The sequence below is a fragment of the Ciconia boyciana genome, chromosome 1 (genome assembly GCF_034638445.1).
Source record: "Ciconia boyciana chromosome 1, ASM3463844v1, whole genome shotgun sequence".
NCBI lineage: Eukaryota > Metazoa > Chordata > Aves > Ciconiiformes > Ciconiidae > Ciconia > Ciconia boyciana.
In genome coordinates, this window is record NC_132934.1 from 215,578,397 (window position 1) to 215,597,217 (window position 18,821).

The 18,821-nt window shown below is 39.4% G+C and overlaps 1 protein-coding gene across 1 annotated transcript in view; it reads left to right on the forward strand.

The window, feature by feature from the left end:
• The window catches only part of TENM4 (teneurin transmembrane protein 4), a 514,257-nt gene that overhangs the window by 316,672 nt on the left and 178,764 nt on the right, over positions 1 to 18,821 (forward strand). Inside the window, exon 8 of the mRNA XM_072850823.1 lies at positions 15,114 to 15,284. Within this exon, the coding sequence (XP_072706924.1) occupies positions 15,114 to 15,284 (171 nt within the window). The remainder of the gene's footprint in view (positions 1 to 15,113; positions 15,285 to 18,821) is intronic.

An 18,821-nucleotide genomic window follows, 5' to 3' on the forward strand; every position in this document is an offset into this window, starting at 1 on the left:
TGTGGGGATAGGAGAAATATACGATGATGTGTACGCTATTGAATGAGAGACACCGCCAGAAAATATTACTGGAAAAGGATAATAGAAGATAATATAAACCTGCTAATTTTGTTAGAGTTGCCCAGTGTGGGCAAACTGAGAAGTATTAAAATGTAGGTATTCCATTTGATGGCAAATGTTCTGAAACTCAGCGGCAAAATTTCTGCTTTGCAAATGGGTTAACAGTTATTCCGAGTCTACACTGATAAAGAGCCTGTTCAAGTACTGCATCTTTTAGGAACTAATTCAGTGTTTATTGGAAGCAAGAAGAAGTAGGAAGATTACCATGATTTTCATTTAAATATTTTTCTTAACTTTCAATGTTAAAAGCCATAAACACTGCCAGATCCTGTAGGGTGACCTCTTAGGACATTGAAGACTAGTAAACTCCAGCTACTTACTCTACCTTTTTTACGTAGGTAAGTCACATACCTACTTCAGTTCACTTTTTCGCCAACTTACACATGTAAGGGTCTCATTAGCTCTTTGTGGCTATCAAAATTACATTAGGATTTTGTTATACAGCATCTTCTTGTGCTTAGTCCTTAAGTCATTTTCACCCTCTGCTTTCTAGAAGCCAATGTCCCGTTTCACGGACACAACTTGCGATCCATTATCCTAAGTGTATAGGCTGGCCTTTGACACATTTTGTTTGATCCTTAAGGACGTTTTGTTTGAATCGTTCAAGTTTAGTAGCTGTCCAGCTATTCTATTTATCTGTTCCATCCTCATCGTTGTATTTGTCACTTGAATAGTCTTTGAGTCATCTGCATGTTTAGTCATCCATAATTTTATGTTTACTTATGTAACATTGATGTAAATGTTGGATAATTTCAGGCTGACTATCAGTTGTTGAATTTCACAAGAAATTTTAACATTTGATAGTTATTCACCAGCGAAGATGATTTTAAGGTCTTTCAGTTAGTTTTTAAGCACATGTATTCATTGCTTTTTACCGTTGGAAAGTGCTTGTTTCTTTAATCAAAAGTCATACCAAATTAAATCAAATGTCTTACTAAACTGTAATCTTGTCAAAAATGAGTAACTGTTTGTTTCTTAGGATCTATTTTTCAGAAAAGCAATATGGTTGGCCTGAGTTACCATACATTCACTTTCTTTATTCTTCGTCAGTTGAATTCTGTGTTACGTTTTCCATTATTTTGTCTGTAATAGGTGTCAGGCTACCCAATCTAAGTGACTTGCATCCTCTTCTTTTCCCTTCTTAAATATTTGTACAGCATTAACCCTGTTCTAATCTCTTGGTAGCTGGTTCGGTATTCATCACTGAGTCAGATTCCTCTTCTGCTAGCTCGTCTCATTTACTGGGTACAAGTTAAATGAGCCTGCAGATTTAAAAATATTTGTCCTTGAATAGTTGTAGTTTAATATAATTCTTGGTTATTAATGGACTGGAAAAAACTTACTTCCTGTGAAATAATTGCATTATGGTAGTTATTTTCAAAAACCAGAACAAAAATTCTTACTGAACACTTTAGCCTTTACTATAACATTATCAACAATTTCCCCATCACCATCAAGTGAGTAACTGTATTGTTGCTCAGTTTACTAGGTTCCAATACACTTAAAAAATGTTCTATTGTTCTTTGTTTTTTTCAAGCCATCTATTTTTTTCTTCAGGTCCTCGGCTTCCTTTATCAACTCTCTGCATGCTCTTAGATTTATATAGATTACTTTGTATTTCCCTATTGTTCTGGGTTTTTATATGTTACTTTTTTTATTTCCGCTTATTGTTTTATTTTGACACTGAATGAAGAGGTCCTTTTGTCAAAGTCTGATCGTCTTTCATCATTGTGGGATCACTGGAAGAATGACTTCCATTTAGAAGTAGACCACCAATATGACTGATTCTTTTAGCTGGTCAAAAGCAGGTTGAGGCTGTATATCCAGAGGGCTCCATCTGATCTTGGAGTCTGCATCAGTGCGCCATGAAGCCACACATCAGTCACATAACATCACAATTAGCCCCTCAGATGCCTGATCCTTTCTTAAATTTAAGAATCTTTAATACACGGAGGGATGAGTTAAATTCTATCTGTGTTTATTAAATGGTAAGATATGGGCTCTCAGCTTTTATAAGCTTTTATCAGTTGCTTTTCGTGAATTTTTATAGTTGCTGTAAGCCCCCAGAAAAGAAAATAACAGCATGCTGATGCCGAAAGTGCTGGCCTTGCCTTTATGACAGTGGCACAGATGTGCTGCTATAATCTTCATTTCACAGCTTACATTGACCTTTGCACACAGACGCCAAAAAGGAATCAATTTTACAGATCTTTATATCTACTGTAAGGAGTTCTCCTTGAGTCCATGTTTTTATTTCGTACTAATTACTGTGAAATAACATAATTTAATTGCAGTTAAGTGGAGACAGAAAGAAATGTTTCCTGTAATGGGCTTTCTTTCAGTGTTTTTAAATACCATACATTTTTGTGGGTAACTACTCATAAGAGTAAGCTCAGTTAGGGATGTCACTGACAGTGAAAAATATTCTTCAGTTATAGTTTAGTGTTTCTCTCCTGTCCTTTTCTAACATAAATTAGAAGATGGTTTCAAAGTCTGATTTGCAGCCAGGTCATACATTTCTATTGTGTATGTGCAGTGATGCATTCTCTAAGGTTTTTTACCTGTAGTTAAAGTTGAGCTATGTGGTAGATATACATCTTTATAGTGTTAAGTGAAGTGTTGTTGTTAAGTATACTACCTAGGTAACATACGAGATGACCTGTAAAATAAAGAACAAAAAGTCCAATCCACTCTTTCCCTCTGTGACAAGATTTCAACACCACTATTTAAGCTGAAACTTAAAAGCTCCAAAAGGACCACTTATGCAGTTCACTGTGAGATATCAGAATCTGATGCTCAATAAATAGATATTTAGAGGTTGTTGAATTTCTGTGTTTAAGTGAAAAACTAACAAACTCTCCCATCATCACCAGCTTTTTCTGTCTTCCGCTTTATTTGATTTTGTCGTACCTTAACTTCCAAGTCTGTCCTTATTGCAATCAGAAGCTTTTGCCTAGAAAGATGATGAGAACAGCATATGTTAGCTGTTTTCAAATATGGTAGCACATAACACAGCAGCAACATCGCACCTTGCTTGCCTAGTACAACTGTAGCATCACTTTATTATGCAAAGAGACTCTTTAAAAAGCAAAGCAGAACAAGGCAGTTAGCAGAGATGATGGCTATGCTTACACTAAGTATTTCAAAAGAAACTAATTGGACTATCAGTGGAGCAGAATCTCATTTAATTATGGCAGAAATTATAATGAAATCAAGCATCAAAAGGGCTTCCTGAGGCTTTTGGTGAAAAAAAACCCCACAACCTGAGCATAATGATATTTCAAACAGTATTAATCCAAGTGGTCAGTAATAGTTTATTGACATTAGTGTACCTTCTTCAGTCAAGCTGGGTCATGGGCTACTCCAGGTTGTGAACATGTACGTGGGACCATTCTGGACATCCAACTGGTCCAGAATGGGTGCATTTCTATACTGTTAGACTTTTATGGATGGTCACACCCAAACTATCTATTGAGAATTATCTCTGGTCCTTGCTAGCTGAACTGTGCACAGGGATTCAGAAGGTATTGGCTGACCAGAGCCAAAATCATGGTAGAGTCCCTTCCAACAAATAAATGGTTTAGACTATCAAGTTCCACTGCTTGGTACTGTTTAATTCACTACTAAAAATGTAGTCTTTGGGGATAAAGGGACAAGGCAGTGTACTATGTCCCTGAGCAAGCACTTTGATACATTCGTATTTAATGATGAAACAAAATTATCATGGCCTAAGCAATCATAAGTGAACATACCCGAAACAGACTTGTGAGAGTAGGGGTCTGGAACCCTCCTGCCAATGTGGTGATTCACTTACGCAAAACTTTGCTGTTGGATCTACTGTTATTTTATATTCATATTGCAGAAGCATGGAGGTAATGGAGAATCATGACACTTCTTTTCTATTAGGAAGAATAAACAGTAGTGTGTGCTTTATCATATCCCTGATCCACCCAGAGCTGGCTGCCACAAAACTAGAAAATCTGAGTTCACACATGCTCAGTAGGGACCTATTTAGAGTGCAGTAGCCAAATTGTCTGCACTGAGTGTATTCCTTCCCTTTCCAACCCTCTCCTACTGCTACCAACCAGGCTGCACATATGGCATCCCTAGAAAGCAATTGAACATGCTACAATGCTGGAGTTGCCAGGGTTGAGTGGCAATTTCTATGCAATTGTTCTGCTCAGCATTGGGCCAGTGGAAAAAAAATAGCCCGTGATGAGGGAATTAAAGGCTATTACAGAGTACATATGCATACAGGGGCTGATCTAAAATCACACAAGCAATCTTAATTCTGTTCTTTGCTCACTTTTGAGTGCTTGACTTGGCGAACTTTGAGTTTCTTTAGCAAATGCTTTTTTTAGGTGTAATTAAATGTAAAAACGGCTGTGGGTCTTTTAAGAGAACACTCTGGGTTGCACTTGCCAGCAGTTGCCTTAATCTATGTGCTAGATTTAGTTCTAAGTCCAAGGGAACAAATCATCAGGTTGTGTTAAGTTTCGTTATTGAGAGAGCTTTTCACACTGATCTGAACCATTCACTTAGATTTATAGTACCTGAAAGTACTGTCCAGGATTTTGCCTATGGTCTCTGGACAGAAAAAAATTTTCTAGTGTCATTAATTGTGCTGTGTCACCCACTTTATCAGCCTTCCCAGACTGTACATTTGTATCCATTTGCCGAGCTTTTGTACAGGGAAAAAAAAGGATTTTTTCCCTCTCCAAATGAACTGTTGGAACAATCTGCTTGTTTTTCAAGTTTATGTAAAGAAAATTTAGAAGATAAATTAAAAGATTCTTAGCCTGCTTTAAACATACCCATGCATTTGTCATCTGAAGCAGTTAAAACAATGAGATGCTCCTGAATACAAGTGCAGGTTAAATTTTTTCAGATCTCTTCAAAAAGTCACCAAGCCAATAGGATTCTACTTTAGAGCTCAGTTCTGATGATGCTGATGAGCACTCTGGCCCTGATCTACAAAATTGTACTGAATTTGAAGCACCTCCATCATGCTCTTGAAGTCGCTAGATTTACTCAGGCTAAGTAAAGCTCAAGTTAAACCTGTGCATTGGACATCAAGGGATTCAGAGATTGTAATTTTGTTAATTTTTATTACATCAACTAGCACAGCCCAACTGGGGCTCCGATGCTATTAGAACGTGCATGGTGACTAATAACACTAATGCAGTTTTCAGCTGATTTTAGGATTCAGTCATAAGCAGCACTCTCAAATAATTTCCTTGTCCTTATAATAAAATCGTGTTCGTGTTCAGAAGGATAGATGAGCGGACAGCCATCTGAGAGATCAGCTCATGCATCAAATTCTACAACAATATTTAGATCTTAACCCTTAAACTGGGATACTAGATTTAAACTCTGATCCCACCTCTGTTGTGCTGGGGTGATAGAAGACAACAGGTATTGTTTGTGACTTCTAAACAGCAAACTGTATTTTTTACACTGTAAGCAACCTATTATATTAATTTGAGAAACCAGGTTTTCTGAAAATATCTGGTAGACATAATAAGGAAGGAGGCATGTGAGAGGTTGTTGATTTACCTATGTAAATTACACACTTTTTAATTAGGGTTTATATGTGGGTAAAGAAATGGCATTTGTAAAATTACACTGTCCACAACAGGCTAGCCCAGAATTTTAGTAATCGTAAAGCAAGGTAGGAGGCCCTCTGGTAGGGCTGCCTGTCCTCATTTCTCTAATTGAAGTGAGTACCCCAATGGGAAAACCATTATTTCTAATATTATATACACAAATTAAAACTCCATTTAGAGGTACAGTGGGACCATCTTATAATTGACTTTGATCTTGAAGAAATATCTCAGTAATATTTATAGTAATATGGTCTCTGCCAGAAAGGGTATCTAACAGGGAAAATATTATTTTACTCAGAAAGGCCTGAGCATGTGGAACACCAAATTTACTAGAGCTGTGGGGGCTGAAATAAGTTTCTTCGGTGCAGTAAGCTGCCTAACAGCAGCAAAGTGTTGCTGAGGTCTGTCTTTCAACTTCCTATTCTACTTTCACAATGGTGTAGATGGTGAAGGAAATTACAGATTGTATTTAAGCAGACAGCTCCTTGGATAAGCCATACCACTTTTAGGTCTATTTTTACTATAGGTTGACACTTAAAAAAATCCTCCTAAAAATACCCATAAAAATATTTAAATATACCCATTTAAAACTGCATTTTTTCTTTCCTGCAGGAAATTACAAGCATCCAGCAAGCTCCTATAGCACTGGAGGGGCCAGTGATCATCTGTTAGAGGTTTGAATGGACAGGCAATCACTTGAAAGTCTTTGATCCCCAGGGGTAATTAGGAAGACATTGTATAGGAAGTGCTGACTCTTTGCATTGAACAAACATTGAGTTTAACGGCTTCATTTTATAACATGTCTTTCTAGTCACTTCCTTGAAGATTTCAAAGAAATGTGATGCTTCAGCTGGAAGCTTTTTTTCTTCCCTATTAAGAGCAATTGGGAACTAAATTAAAATATAAAGTGTACTCCTACGAAGGAACTAATACTATTTGGTAGACCATCTGCTTCTATCTTGGAAATCTTTGATACAGCTCTTCAGTCAGGAGGGGTCAAAGAATAATTGGTTTGTGTCAAATCCAAGCAAGTAAATGCATTTGCAGGCAGGATTTTAGGTGATTACCACAATGCTTTGTTTTCCTGAGAGGCCGTTCCCATTCTGGTGGCAAAATTCTAAGAGGTAGGAAGTTCTCCGTCATTTGAATTCCTCCTTTGCACATGGTGATTCTGATTGAGGGAAGGAGGAAACCTGAATTATCTCTGAAAGAACCGCTTCTGGTACTTGCATAGTTTGAGCTCTGAACATGGAGGAACAGTCAGGCAGCAGGCAGGGTCCCGGGTATTACTGGATGTATCCCATAGCATGTGTCTATACAGAGCTGGCTGTGAAAGCACCTACCTCTCACTTTAGGACATTTGAGGTCCTAAAAAAACCACACAAACAAACACAACACAGCGTGTTGTGTTTTATCTCTCTGTTTTATCATCTAAATCCTTCATCCTAATCCCTTCACCCAGGGGTGGGTGGATACAGATTCTCCAGTTCTCAGCATGAAGGACTTGCAGCCCAGCCCAGCAGTGTCTTTATCCCCAGTCTGTGAAGAAGACTTGTAAACCCTTTTTTCTCACTGAAGGTGGATTACTGAGTGGTCAGGAAGGGGGCCAGATGGGGAATTTACAATAGTGAGCATTACCCTAAATGTCCTTCCTTGTGCCTTTTTTTATTTTTCTAAACTATTGTCTTGTGTCAAATAAATCAACAGGCCAGGAAGCAGAGCCATGGGACCTCCCAGCCGCAAGCTGAGAGTCTTCACTTAAACAACATGTAATCAAGCTGCCTTTTGGGCTCCGTTCCTTTGTGACCTATTAATTTTACATTTCGACCTGCACAGCAGCCCCGATCCAGCTGGGTTGTGGAGAGTGTTGTATGCAGGATTCTCTGTTCCCACATGGCTGCAGTCCTGTCCTGGTGTGCAAGCTCACATTCATTTGGGCAGAGGATGATTTCTGAAGTCAGGTTTTCCATGCCTTGAGTAAGAGCTTTAAGCCACGGAAGAAAAGCATTTACGTATACGAAGTAAGTTCAGATGCTAGAAACAACACAGAGCGCTGTGCAGAGTTTTTGGTCGGAAGGTAACTGCCAAAGTCCATGCAAGAACTGGCCTTGCAGAAATCCCTCTCTCCTTGCCCCACAGTGGCTGGCTCAGCGACCCGGGTAGGTATGTTTAAATGGTGTGAATTCATGATGTTACGAACCATTGGGATCTTTAGTCAGGATCTTAGATTTCAATTGCAGACCTGAGAACCTGTTAGGTACTTGGGTATTAAATAACTGCAACAATCAAAGCGTTCCATGCCCTTAGATGAACAACAGCTTGGGTCCGTCTGGTCCAGGACTTGACCTTACAAACAAGGAGAGCGGGTACAATATACTGCATCCAGGCTTGCTGCGTTTACCTTCTTCCGACACCAGTAGGGCCATAGAACCACTTCAATCCTCGATTCTTGCTGTGTTGCTATGTTCTGCCACACTGGGATACAGAAGCCTTGTCCAGCACTGACATGGAACAGTGGTGTAAGAGAAAAACAAACCGGTTGATTTCTTTTTTCAATGTTTGTTTTACTGTTTCTATTCTCCTTAATCTTGCATGCCTCTTCCTTGATTTATTGAAGATTGACAAACCAGTGATTATTTCATGCTGAAAGGCTCCTTTTCATAACATTGAATGTCACAAAAATATGATTAATTCTGTAACAGTCAATTCTCCCACTTCTACAGAAATCATATAATTTCAGTGTAGAGAGAGACAGTTATCCAGATAATTACAGTCAAGTTTATTCCGGAGACAGGAGTGAAAGCAATACATTTACTTGAGTCAAAATTAGCCCTGAGTAATTCAGTGGTGGAATTCAGCTTTTTTTCAATTAGGAGAAAAAGCAAACCTCAGGTCTCATTTTAGAGAGTGTGTTATTAGAAGTCTGATTGTCGAACCTGAAGGTTAAAGAGGAATATGTAACCACCACATATCTTATGCTTGATTCCACAAAAAGAGGGGAGAGCAAACAAACAAGCTATATAAATGTCTTCTCAACCGCTGCCTGAGCTCCAGCTGTTTTTCCTATTCCAAGTCCCTTTTACTACTTTTTTTTCTTAGCTTTCCTTTGCTCCTTCCTGACCTCCTTCTTTTTCTCAGTTTCCCTCATTCAGTATTTTTCTCACCTTCCTCCCCTTTCTCATTTTCATTCTTGTTCATTGTGGCATCAGTGCTTCTCATCTGTTCCTTCTCACGCTGTCCTTTCCCATTTTCGCCTTTGCCCCATCCCTCACAGGGGGGCTTTGGAAAACCATTCTCCCTACCAGGAGTGGTCCTTTGGCTTGTGTTGGCTTTGGTTTTGCTGTCACCAGTGCAGTGAGGTGCTCGGAGAAACCAGTGGAGCAGTGGAGCCACACTCTTCTCCAGATCGAGTCCAGTGTTAAAACAGCTGAGCTGAGGAGGGTGGAGCGGCTGTACAGAGAAGCCTGGCTTTTCCAAAGCTTGTGCACTCCCCTGTGTTATTTATGCAAAATATACTGACATCCTTAGATAAATATGGAGTCAAAATATGGAGCATTCTTAGCGTGAAGAGACTGACTAGGTTTTTGAAATGAGAAGCCCAAAAGACTTTCTGTCTTGCCTGCATGCCATTTACTCTCTGGGCTCGCTGTAAATCCAGGCTGTGCACCATGCTCATGGTGGTGATGATTAACTTGTTGTTTTTGTTGAGCTTCCATTCTGAGAAAGTCTTTATTCATTGTTCAGGGCAAGATCAGTTGTTAACTGTAAAACGGTTGTTATTTTATTCATTCCTTAGCTTCTGTAGGAGCTTCACCCGGGTGAGGAATCACCAGGCCAGCAGCAGTACCTGCAGGACTTAGCTCTGAGAGGACAGGCAGCAGCAGAGCCTGTGAGCCGCTGTGAGAACACATTTAACAAACACTATCGAAGCAGCTGGTGGCTTCAGCCGTAGCCTTAATTTCAAACATCGTAATTGATTGGTTTGGTTATTTATTACACTTAGCTTGCTGCTTTGGTCAAAGCAACAAGCTAATAAAGGGCCAGCAGTGTGGTTTTCAATTTTTTGCTGACTGGTGTGGTTTCTGGGGGTCTCATATGCTTCAGTAAGCATGTCTTGTCTTTTCTTCTCCCTGTGATCTATCACAATCATCTGCCTCTCTCTGCTAACTCCTTCGCTCCATCAACCTGTCCCAAGAAATGTCCATTTTGTTGACCATGTGAATTATTATCTTTGTTTGCCCTTTTTCATCTTAAATGCTGTACCGGTTTCTTTGTTCTCTACTCCGCTGAGTAAGTTGTTTTGACTTCAGTGTTTTGTTGTGTCATAAGCAAGTGGCAATAATACAAAGATACTCAAAAGCCTGGATCTCTTCAAAACAAACTTGGAAACAATGTTCCTCTTTATTTGGCTTAACAGCATCAGCTAATGTTGCTTATGGCCTCCAAACCCAGCTACGGAGTAGGAATAATGCAATACAGAATGAGATAATGTGTTAAAACCTAAAGGATCATGATCCGGAATACTTGGTTCCACCAATATGAGCTTTGATTTATTTGGATGGTTAAATAGCTCAGCTGATGCTAAAGTGTTTGTAAATTTGCTTTGCTAAAATGAATCTGAGTCCAACAAATGAATAGCCACATCACGCTGCTGTGGTTGAAATGCTGAACTCAGCAAAGTAATCAAACCCTGAAAGGACTGGAGTTTGGCTTCCTTCTTTTCCCCACCAAGAAGGAGCCAGAGATCACTTAGGACTGAGGATAAGGTGGTTTATTCTGCCACAGAAAATTCTCTTACCCACTCAGCAAGTTTCAGGGCATTTTTTGCTGGCTACTTAGCTACAGTTAAAAGGTGGTGCAAGTTGAAGATTTGGTGTCAAAATATGAGCATAATGGGCCAGATGCCCCAGATGGCTTTATGTCATGTAAGTTGCTGGTGCTGAAACAGCCCAGAGAGGACACCTGCAGGGTTTCCCCTAAGTATTGTTTCCATTCTGAGAGAAGGCAGACAAAAGAGGTTTATTAGCCATGGGAAATACAACCAAGGATTCTGCAAAGAGCATGTCATGAGGCTTCCTAGGCAGAGAAAGCTACATGGTATTTTACAAAAGGGTACACTTTAATGATTGTTAATTGCAGTGTGCTCTTTTAATACATGGGGAGCCTTCAATTTCTGAATATCTACTGAGCATCGTGTTGGGGAGGGAGAGGGAGAAGGACATGGGGGCTTTTAGGAGGACATTTGCTCTTTGTGAGCCACATCTTACACCTAGCTGAGCAGAGAAAAAAAAAAAAGCCAGAGAAAATGTCAACAGTGGGTTCAATTGACCTGGAGACTGAGAACATCAGGAATCTCAAACTATTTTTACAGCTTCACTTTGCTTTTAGGAACATTAACACTTCAAAGTATATGATTGTGCCTCTCATCCATGGTTCCAGGGTTTTTCCCTGATTGTGGTCTTTTTTTTTTTTTTCCCCACAAGAACTTTGCATCAATTTAGCACAGAACAGGGCTGATTTGTGCCTCTCCTAAAACCTTTAAACAACTCTGTGCATCAACAGTTTTACGCATCCCACTGAGATTTAGAGACCCAAAACATCCACTGCTGTTACTACTTGACTTTTTAGCATGAGTATGGCAGTTAGGGGGAGCAAGCTGAAGACTGCATCTTCCACCAGCTTGCCAATCAGACACTGTTGGTATTTGGAAGACAGTAATGATAAACACTTAATCAGGTGTTTTCCTAATAACATACCTGCTACCAGAGTGTGTTTCCAAAGTAAATCAGACTCTTTGTTCTGGTTTCAGGAAGGCTTTTGTGGTTATTACCTACCTGCAGCAGAAGTTGCATGATGTCTATTTGCCTTATGGGTGGGAATATTTATAGGCTTTTATTTTGTGCTTAGAAACATCAAATCAGAAACCCTGAATAGAGCACTAGCTCCAAGCTTTTGCACTCCATTTTCTGAGTTCTTTTTAAGCCACTTAGTAATCAAAATGCTTTTCAAATAATTCTCTGGTTTTGCGCTTTTGTATGCATGGTGTGGGTACATCTCATTCTCATGGGTCATCATTGGAGACCTTCTTACAGCTTTTCAATACTTAAAGGGGGCTTATAAGAAAGGTGGAGAGAGACTTTTTACCAGGGCCTGTAGTGACAGGACAAGGGGTAGCGGTTTTAAATGAAAAGAGGATAGATTCAGATTAGATATAAGAAAAAAATTCTTTACTATGAGGGTGGTGAGACACTGGAACAGGTTGCCCAGCTGTGGGCAACCCAGTTGAACAGTTGTGGGTGCCCCATCCCTGGAAGTGTTCAAGGCCAGGTTGAATGGGGCTTTGAGCAACCTGATCCAGTGGAAGGTGTCCCTGCCCATGGCAGGGGGGTTGGACTAGATGATCTTTAAAGGTCCCTTCCAACCCAAACCATTCCATGATTCTCTGATTCTATGATCTATGTGATGATGGGATCAATGAACACAAGCTTTTTCTTTAGACAAAATCTATTAACCAAAGACAAAAGTTATCATATTAATGCAGGCCTTTTATCTCTGTCTGATAACACAGACAGTATCTATGACAGATAATTCTGTCATATTTTCTATGTTGGGACATTGTAAGACACTTTGAAAACACTTAGGAATGAATGGTGACATGGAACGGTTGATTCACTTGCTCAAGGGGACAGATAATGTGCAGAAAAGCCATAGCACTTTTAGGCTACCAGTTCTGTCCTTAGATTGAAGCAAGATTTTCCCCTCATTAGACATTTCCTCTCAGGTGTTTTTAAATACATTTTGCATGCCTGGAAGAAATGTTCATAGCCTTCCCACTACACCCAAAACAATGCTGACTGCTTCACTTTTATTTTCTTGCTCTAAATAATGTTCTACAAGCAACAAATTCCTGCAAAGGAGAGGAGGGGAAACAATGTCCTTTTGGGGAAACAATGCCCTTTCAATGTATTCCTAAGAGTTTGTGTGGGAATTAGACTGTGATATCCAAAGGACAGAGCAATTCAAATGGTCTGGTGAAAAAAAACCCCACTGTCTCAATTCCTGCCTGAACCAGTGGTGCCCAGTATAAGCTCATGCAAGTTATTGTAGTATGAAGACATCTGGTAGATGGAGTCGGGATGAGGCACTTGGGGCCAGCAGAGGCATCCAGACTGCTTGCTGTCTAGGATTGCCTGAGTTTGGAGGTGTGAACATCACATTTTTCATTCTCCTTTGAACTACAAACATCCATGTGGTTAAACATGGGAACTTGCATATGCTCAGAGCACCTAAGCCCCTGAGCTCTGTAACAGCTCAGTGGCACCTGGGTAACACTCTGGTCCATGGAGAGGTCCAGCCTGGATGACATTCTCAGGCAGCATCCAGTACTGAGCTTAGCATAAAAACTGCTGGTGGAGGGGTGCATGAAATGCCTGTTAGGGCTTGTGAACCTATGAGCACAGAGTAAGTTAAGTGAATTAACACACAATCACATTTTAATGCCCCAACAAGTGAACTGAGTCAGTCCTTTAATCAGCTGTAGCTCTCTCTTTCCATTCTGTGAAGCAGAAATAACAGATTCCTACCTGATGAGGTTTTATGAGGTTAATAGCTATGAAGTGCCTGGGCACTCTGATGATGAGGGCCGTGTAAACACAAAGATATTGTGCAAACATAGCAATGCCAAACACTTGATGCAAATTCCTTGCTCCCAGTCTGATTTCTTCTCTTCCCTTGCACAGTTTCTCTGCCAAGTAAATATACTCCTTTCACATTATAATACTGGCCACTCTGCCTAAAGTATCCTGGTTGAATTACCAGTTGTGTTGGTAGCATTCCTTCTTGGTATGCGTACCCATATAAAAATGTTTGAGTTTTGAACAGGTCCTGGGGAGACCTTCCTTGCTGTGCTTCCTTGTTGTTTGGGAGTTTTAGGAGAGCATTTTATTTCTTAATGGTTAAGACTTCGTTAACAAACCCAGTCCTCACTTACATGGTAAAAGGAGTTTTGCTCTCATTGTGTTTTGTGATGTTGTAGTAGTGCAAAGACAAGCTTATTCATGTTAGTAAATGGTAGATAACCTAAGTGAAACTGAAGTGGAAAAAATAATGGATTTTACTAAATTGCCTAAACGTGCTGTTTTTGGAGAACTACTCAGATTACTTTTCCAACCAAAGATTGGTCCTGATGCACAGGATTAAATAAACTAACCACTTGTCCCTGACGGTGTTTGCCAAGCTCAGATGTATCTTTGTGAATAAAATGAGAATTATAGGGAATGGAAATGCTTTATTTCTTTACTGGTTTTGTTTATGTTAAATGGCTGTGATGCTAGTGCCATTGTACAGTTTCTTGGAGAAATTATAGGGTAAAATGTCAAGGCGTTCCCTTAAAAAAGAAATGTCATTCCAAGTGTAGCAAATATCGGATTATTTAGCTGTGTAGAGCCTGAAGCTAAACTGGATACTGATTGAGTATGAAATGTTGATGTTGGGGACAGAAGAACTGATATGGGAAGCCACATTCTTTTGCTTTATATTTTCAAGGGACAAGTATTAGTTGTATAAGCATATGATTTTCCATACTCCTCATACATGTGTTTGCTTTTTAAGTATTCTGTCTTGTTCCTTAACTTCACTTGTCTTTATGTGATGCCTTGAAATAGATTCATGTGTGCACTGGATGACTTTGCATGACCCAGAAACCTACAGAGAGCTATGCCCTGATATCACACAAATCTAAATGGTGCTGCTTGTTTGCAAATCTTGAGGATGTACCTTTGATTTGAGTTGTACGAAGGAGTGCTCAGTCATAGTCGCTCACATTTGTGGTGCTGAGCACAAAGGCATGTGTGCAAGACGGATCTTAAATTGCCTTAGTTTTTACTTGGTCTTATTCAGGAAAACCTGTCAGAGATATCTGTAAGAGCTTCTGTGTATAATTGGTGGGTTAAAAAAAAAAAAGAACCTATATAATATGCTACGAATACAGCAAAACAAACCAAAGTGCAATTGCCTGGAATTTATTGATATGTTGATAAAAAATACTCCTTGTATTTCTGTGTTCACCACATTGTCACCCCAGCCTTTGGAGCTTTCTGAAACACTGTGCCTGGTTATTCTGTCATGCAGGCAACGAGTCAGGAGTGGTTCTACTGGAAGAAGCAGAGTGGGTTGGTACAGGTGATCCAAAATGAGTTTAAGTGGGTGGAAAGACCTAGGGAGTAGGTATGGTAGAAGCAGCAGGGGCTGTATAATTCCATTAATCCCATTCTTGTCCTAAAGCAATGACCACTAATAAGGCAGTGAAGCAAGGGTTTAGAAAGTTTCCCTGTAGTTCTGAAACTCTCCCAAACAGAAAAAGATGACTTTTCTCATTGCTCACCACAGCCATGCACCTGTTTGGCCTAAACTGGCACCTGCAGCCGATGGAAGGGCAGATGTATGAAATCACGGAAGACACAGCCAGCAGTTGGCCAGTGCCAACGGACGTCTCCTTATATCCTTCGGGGGGCACAGGGTTAGAGTTACCTGACAGGAAAGGCAAAGGAACCAGTGAAGGTATGGTTGGTGTGTGTCCATGTTGTGAGTCTTCTGTCTGCCTCTGAACTCCAGCCGTCCAATCTCATGTTCCATTACCCTCAATGCTGCCATCATCAGGTGCTTTTTCCAGTCTTTCATGTCTAGAACTAGTAGTCGTCGATCTTGTTTCCATATGTTTCTAAGCTTCATATCCTTCTGATGTCCACTAATGTGATAAAACTGTGTGCAACCCTCACCACACATCTAAGGCATTCTCAAGGTGGAACCATGTGTACCATATCTCACAGGCTACAGAAAGCCATCATGAAAACGCTGCCTCGAGTGGCTGTTTTCATGGGAAAAAAATGTGTCTGGAAAATTAAATGATTCCTGGAGCATTGGATCAAGTTTTCTCTGCAGCAGTACAAAAATGTTTGGGTTTGCCTACTCCTTGCCACCTAGAACCAAATGTTTTGAGGGCCAAAATATTTACTAAGAGCCATTACACTGGGACTTTTAGCACTCCAGAGTTGGACATCTCTTTGCAAAAGTACCCAGATAAAAGGCCTAGTCTCCACAAAGTATCACGATGTCAACAGCTTGCAATTTTAACTGAAATTAGAAGCAACTAATGGGTCGTCAATTCAGCAGTGCATTATCCAGCAGCTTTACATCTTACTGTGCTTTGTATAGAGGCAGCACTGCCAAAAGTAGCTGTAAGCTCTGCAAAAGAGAGGTGTTTTATCCCTCCCAAGACTTAGCTGGAGAAATGATAAATTCAAATTTTCAGAAAGCTCTTCTGTTTGTATGTCAAACTTCTTTATACGAGGTTAACGGATTACAGTAAAATTGAAGTAATTGGCTATTTTGGGGGAGGAAATTTTGTGGGTAAGAGATAAGTACGCTACTGTTCTGGCAACTCATTGAACTCCAAAGTTTCCGCAGAGTTTCCTAGACTTTGGCTGAGAGCCTATGTTTACATGTTTAATTTAAATTAACTGTAGCATTTTTTTTTACGAGCTTATCTGTCTTTATTAGTCCAAATAAAGGCCATAATTATGTGTGTTCCTTAAAACAGTGTGTTTAGTAGCAACTGATGACTGACACCAAGTTGCTACAAGGAAAAATCAGCTAAGCGGGTTATTCTCTGCAAACCTTACTAGACAGTACAGCAAGCTGCAGATATCCCTGCTGTTGTATTCAAAAATACTTCATGACAGATCCTTTTTTTTTTCCCCTCTAACTTGCCATATGTTTTATTTTTGAAACATCTAGTTTTGATCTGTCCATTTCCTTTTAAAAGTCAAAATGAAAATAAATGGATGTATCCAAAGCTGCCGTCCAAACCAAGACCTCCACTTGATTTCTTTTTCAGTCATGCTTACAGTGACATCAGAAGTTTTAATTACTGCCAAAAAGCTCTGCTAAAAGAGAAGTCTGGGAAATACCCTAGTTATGTCATTAGAAGACCCCTCAAGTTAGTGCTTTGTGTAGATCTTAGGGAATCTGTAGGCTTTAGAGGAGAATATCTTGTCCTGACTAAAAAACCACATCAGGACAACATCTTTATTGCAGGAGTAACATTGCCCAGCCTGAAAATGCATCTCTCTCCCCATCAGGTGACTGTGCAACTAATTCTGGACTAGCAGCGTTGCATGGCTGCTATTCTAAACCGGAATGTATGTGATTGAACGTTATTAAAAATGGATTGAAACACGTTGGAAAGTTTTCTTGATCACAATGAAATAGGCTGGAATGTGTTAGAATATCCTTACAGCCGATCTGAATGAATCATTACCAATGTCTTGCCAATTCTCAGTAACAGTCATTCCTTCTCATCTGTGGCTGAGCTCCAGCATGGCATTTACCTGTGTTTAAGCACATCCCTGTTTAGCAAAGCACTTAATCACATGCTAACATTTAAGCATGTAATTAACTGCGATTGAAGTCATAGAAATGGAAGTGTGTTCTTAAGTGTTTTGATGAGTCAGGGTACCTTGCTGTCAAAAATACCAGCAGATTCAGCAAGGCCTGAAATGAAATAGTTTATTTTGATATCCAAATAAATTAGGAATAGTTGCTACGGCAACTAAAAGGTTCAAGGTAATGTATGGAAAGAGCAAAGTAGTTGACAGCCCAATTAAGGATTCAGACCTGAAGTTAATTTTAAGGAGTCAGATATTCTGATTAAAGCCTAATTTCTGCTTAGAAGCTGAGATGGCTTTCCTATTGTACCTTCTTTATGAAGTACCCAGTCCATAGGGCCTGATCCTACTGTAGGTTAAAAACTGATGACACACGGATGGATTTCAGGGGCTGAATTCAGCCTGGTGAAGAGAGCCTTTCTTTGGACTTCTGTATCGGGATAAATGTCAGCTGCTGGCAACATGATAGCTCTTACGATGTCAGCTTCTCAGACATACAACTGTCCACCAAGAGGAGACATAAACTTTATAATTGTGTGTACAAACAGTTATTTCTGTGAAATTGTCTTTTGCAATCACAGAAGCATTTTTGCTCACATGAGCAAGCCCTGCTCTCTGTACAGGCAGAATACAGACTGTGCTCATTTTCTCCAGGCTATCTCTTGCATAGCAGCATCCATCATATTAAATTCTCACCTTCCCTGATTCACTCTGATGTACAATCTTTATTAATGAACAATCAGGGCACATATCAAATACTTTAGGTTTTCATCTGAATTTCTAAGAATCTGTAAAACATGTCAGTAGTAATCAGAAAAATATATCCTTCATTTGAACCAAAATATGTGATGTCTTTAGCTCTTTTTTAATTGAAACTTCAATCTTTTCATCTTACAATAATGGAATAAGAAACTTTTCATTAAGACATGGGAACTGTTTCCTTTAATCTGGACAGTGTGAAAAGTAGTTTTTAGTATGCCAAATAAATATTAACAATCCCGTTGATAAAGTAATCCCCTTCGGAATCAAGCTAGTTGATTTTCATTGTACAATTGTACTCTATCAGCACAAAATGATTCGGAAAGAATGTCCATTTATCTAAGCTGCTTCTGATTATCTCTTTTAATATACACTTTGACTAAAAAAGGATAAAAAGTCAGCAGATTTCCCCCTTGTATTTATTTGAATGCAATGAACAAAGATAAATGAGGTTCTTACAAAATTACCAATAGCTTTTTTTCTATGAACGTGTATATACCCTTTGCTTTCTAGACTGTGCTAGTATGCATAAACTTTCTGCCACAAGATAGCACAGAAATGAAACTTGCCATCAAGTCCCGCTCCAACAGTGTACTTAAGCAGTTGCTAACTTTAAATCAGGGGTTAGTCTTATTCGGACCAAAAGTTCTGCTAAAATGTTTTACATAAGGAAAGAAAAAAAAAGAGAGAGAAAAATTCTCCATCCTACAAAGAAGCATCTTCAGAGGCTTCTTTTTGTTAACAGTTAATATGCATAGAATTTCTTTGTGGATTTTACAGAGACGGCTAACAATTTATATCTGTTTCTTCTGGAGAGTTTATGTTGGTATGGTATATGGAGAAGTTCAGGGAAATATTATAATTAATATTATATAATATTAAAGGAAATATT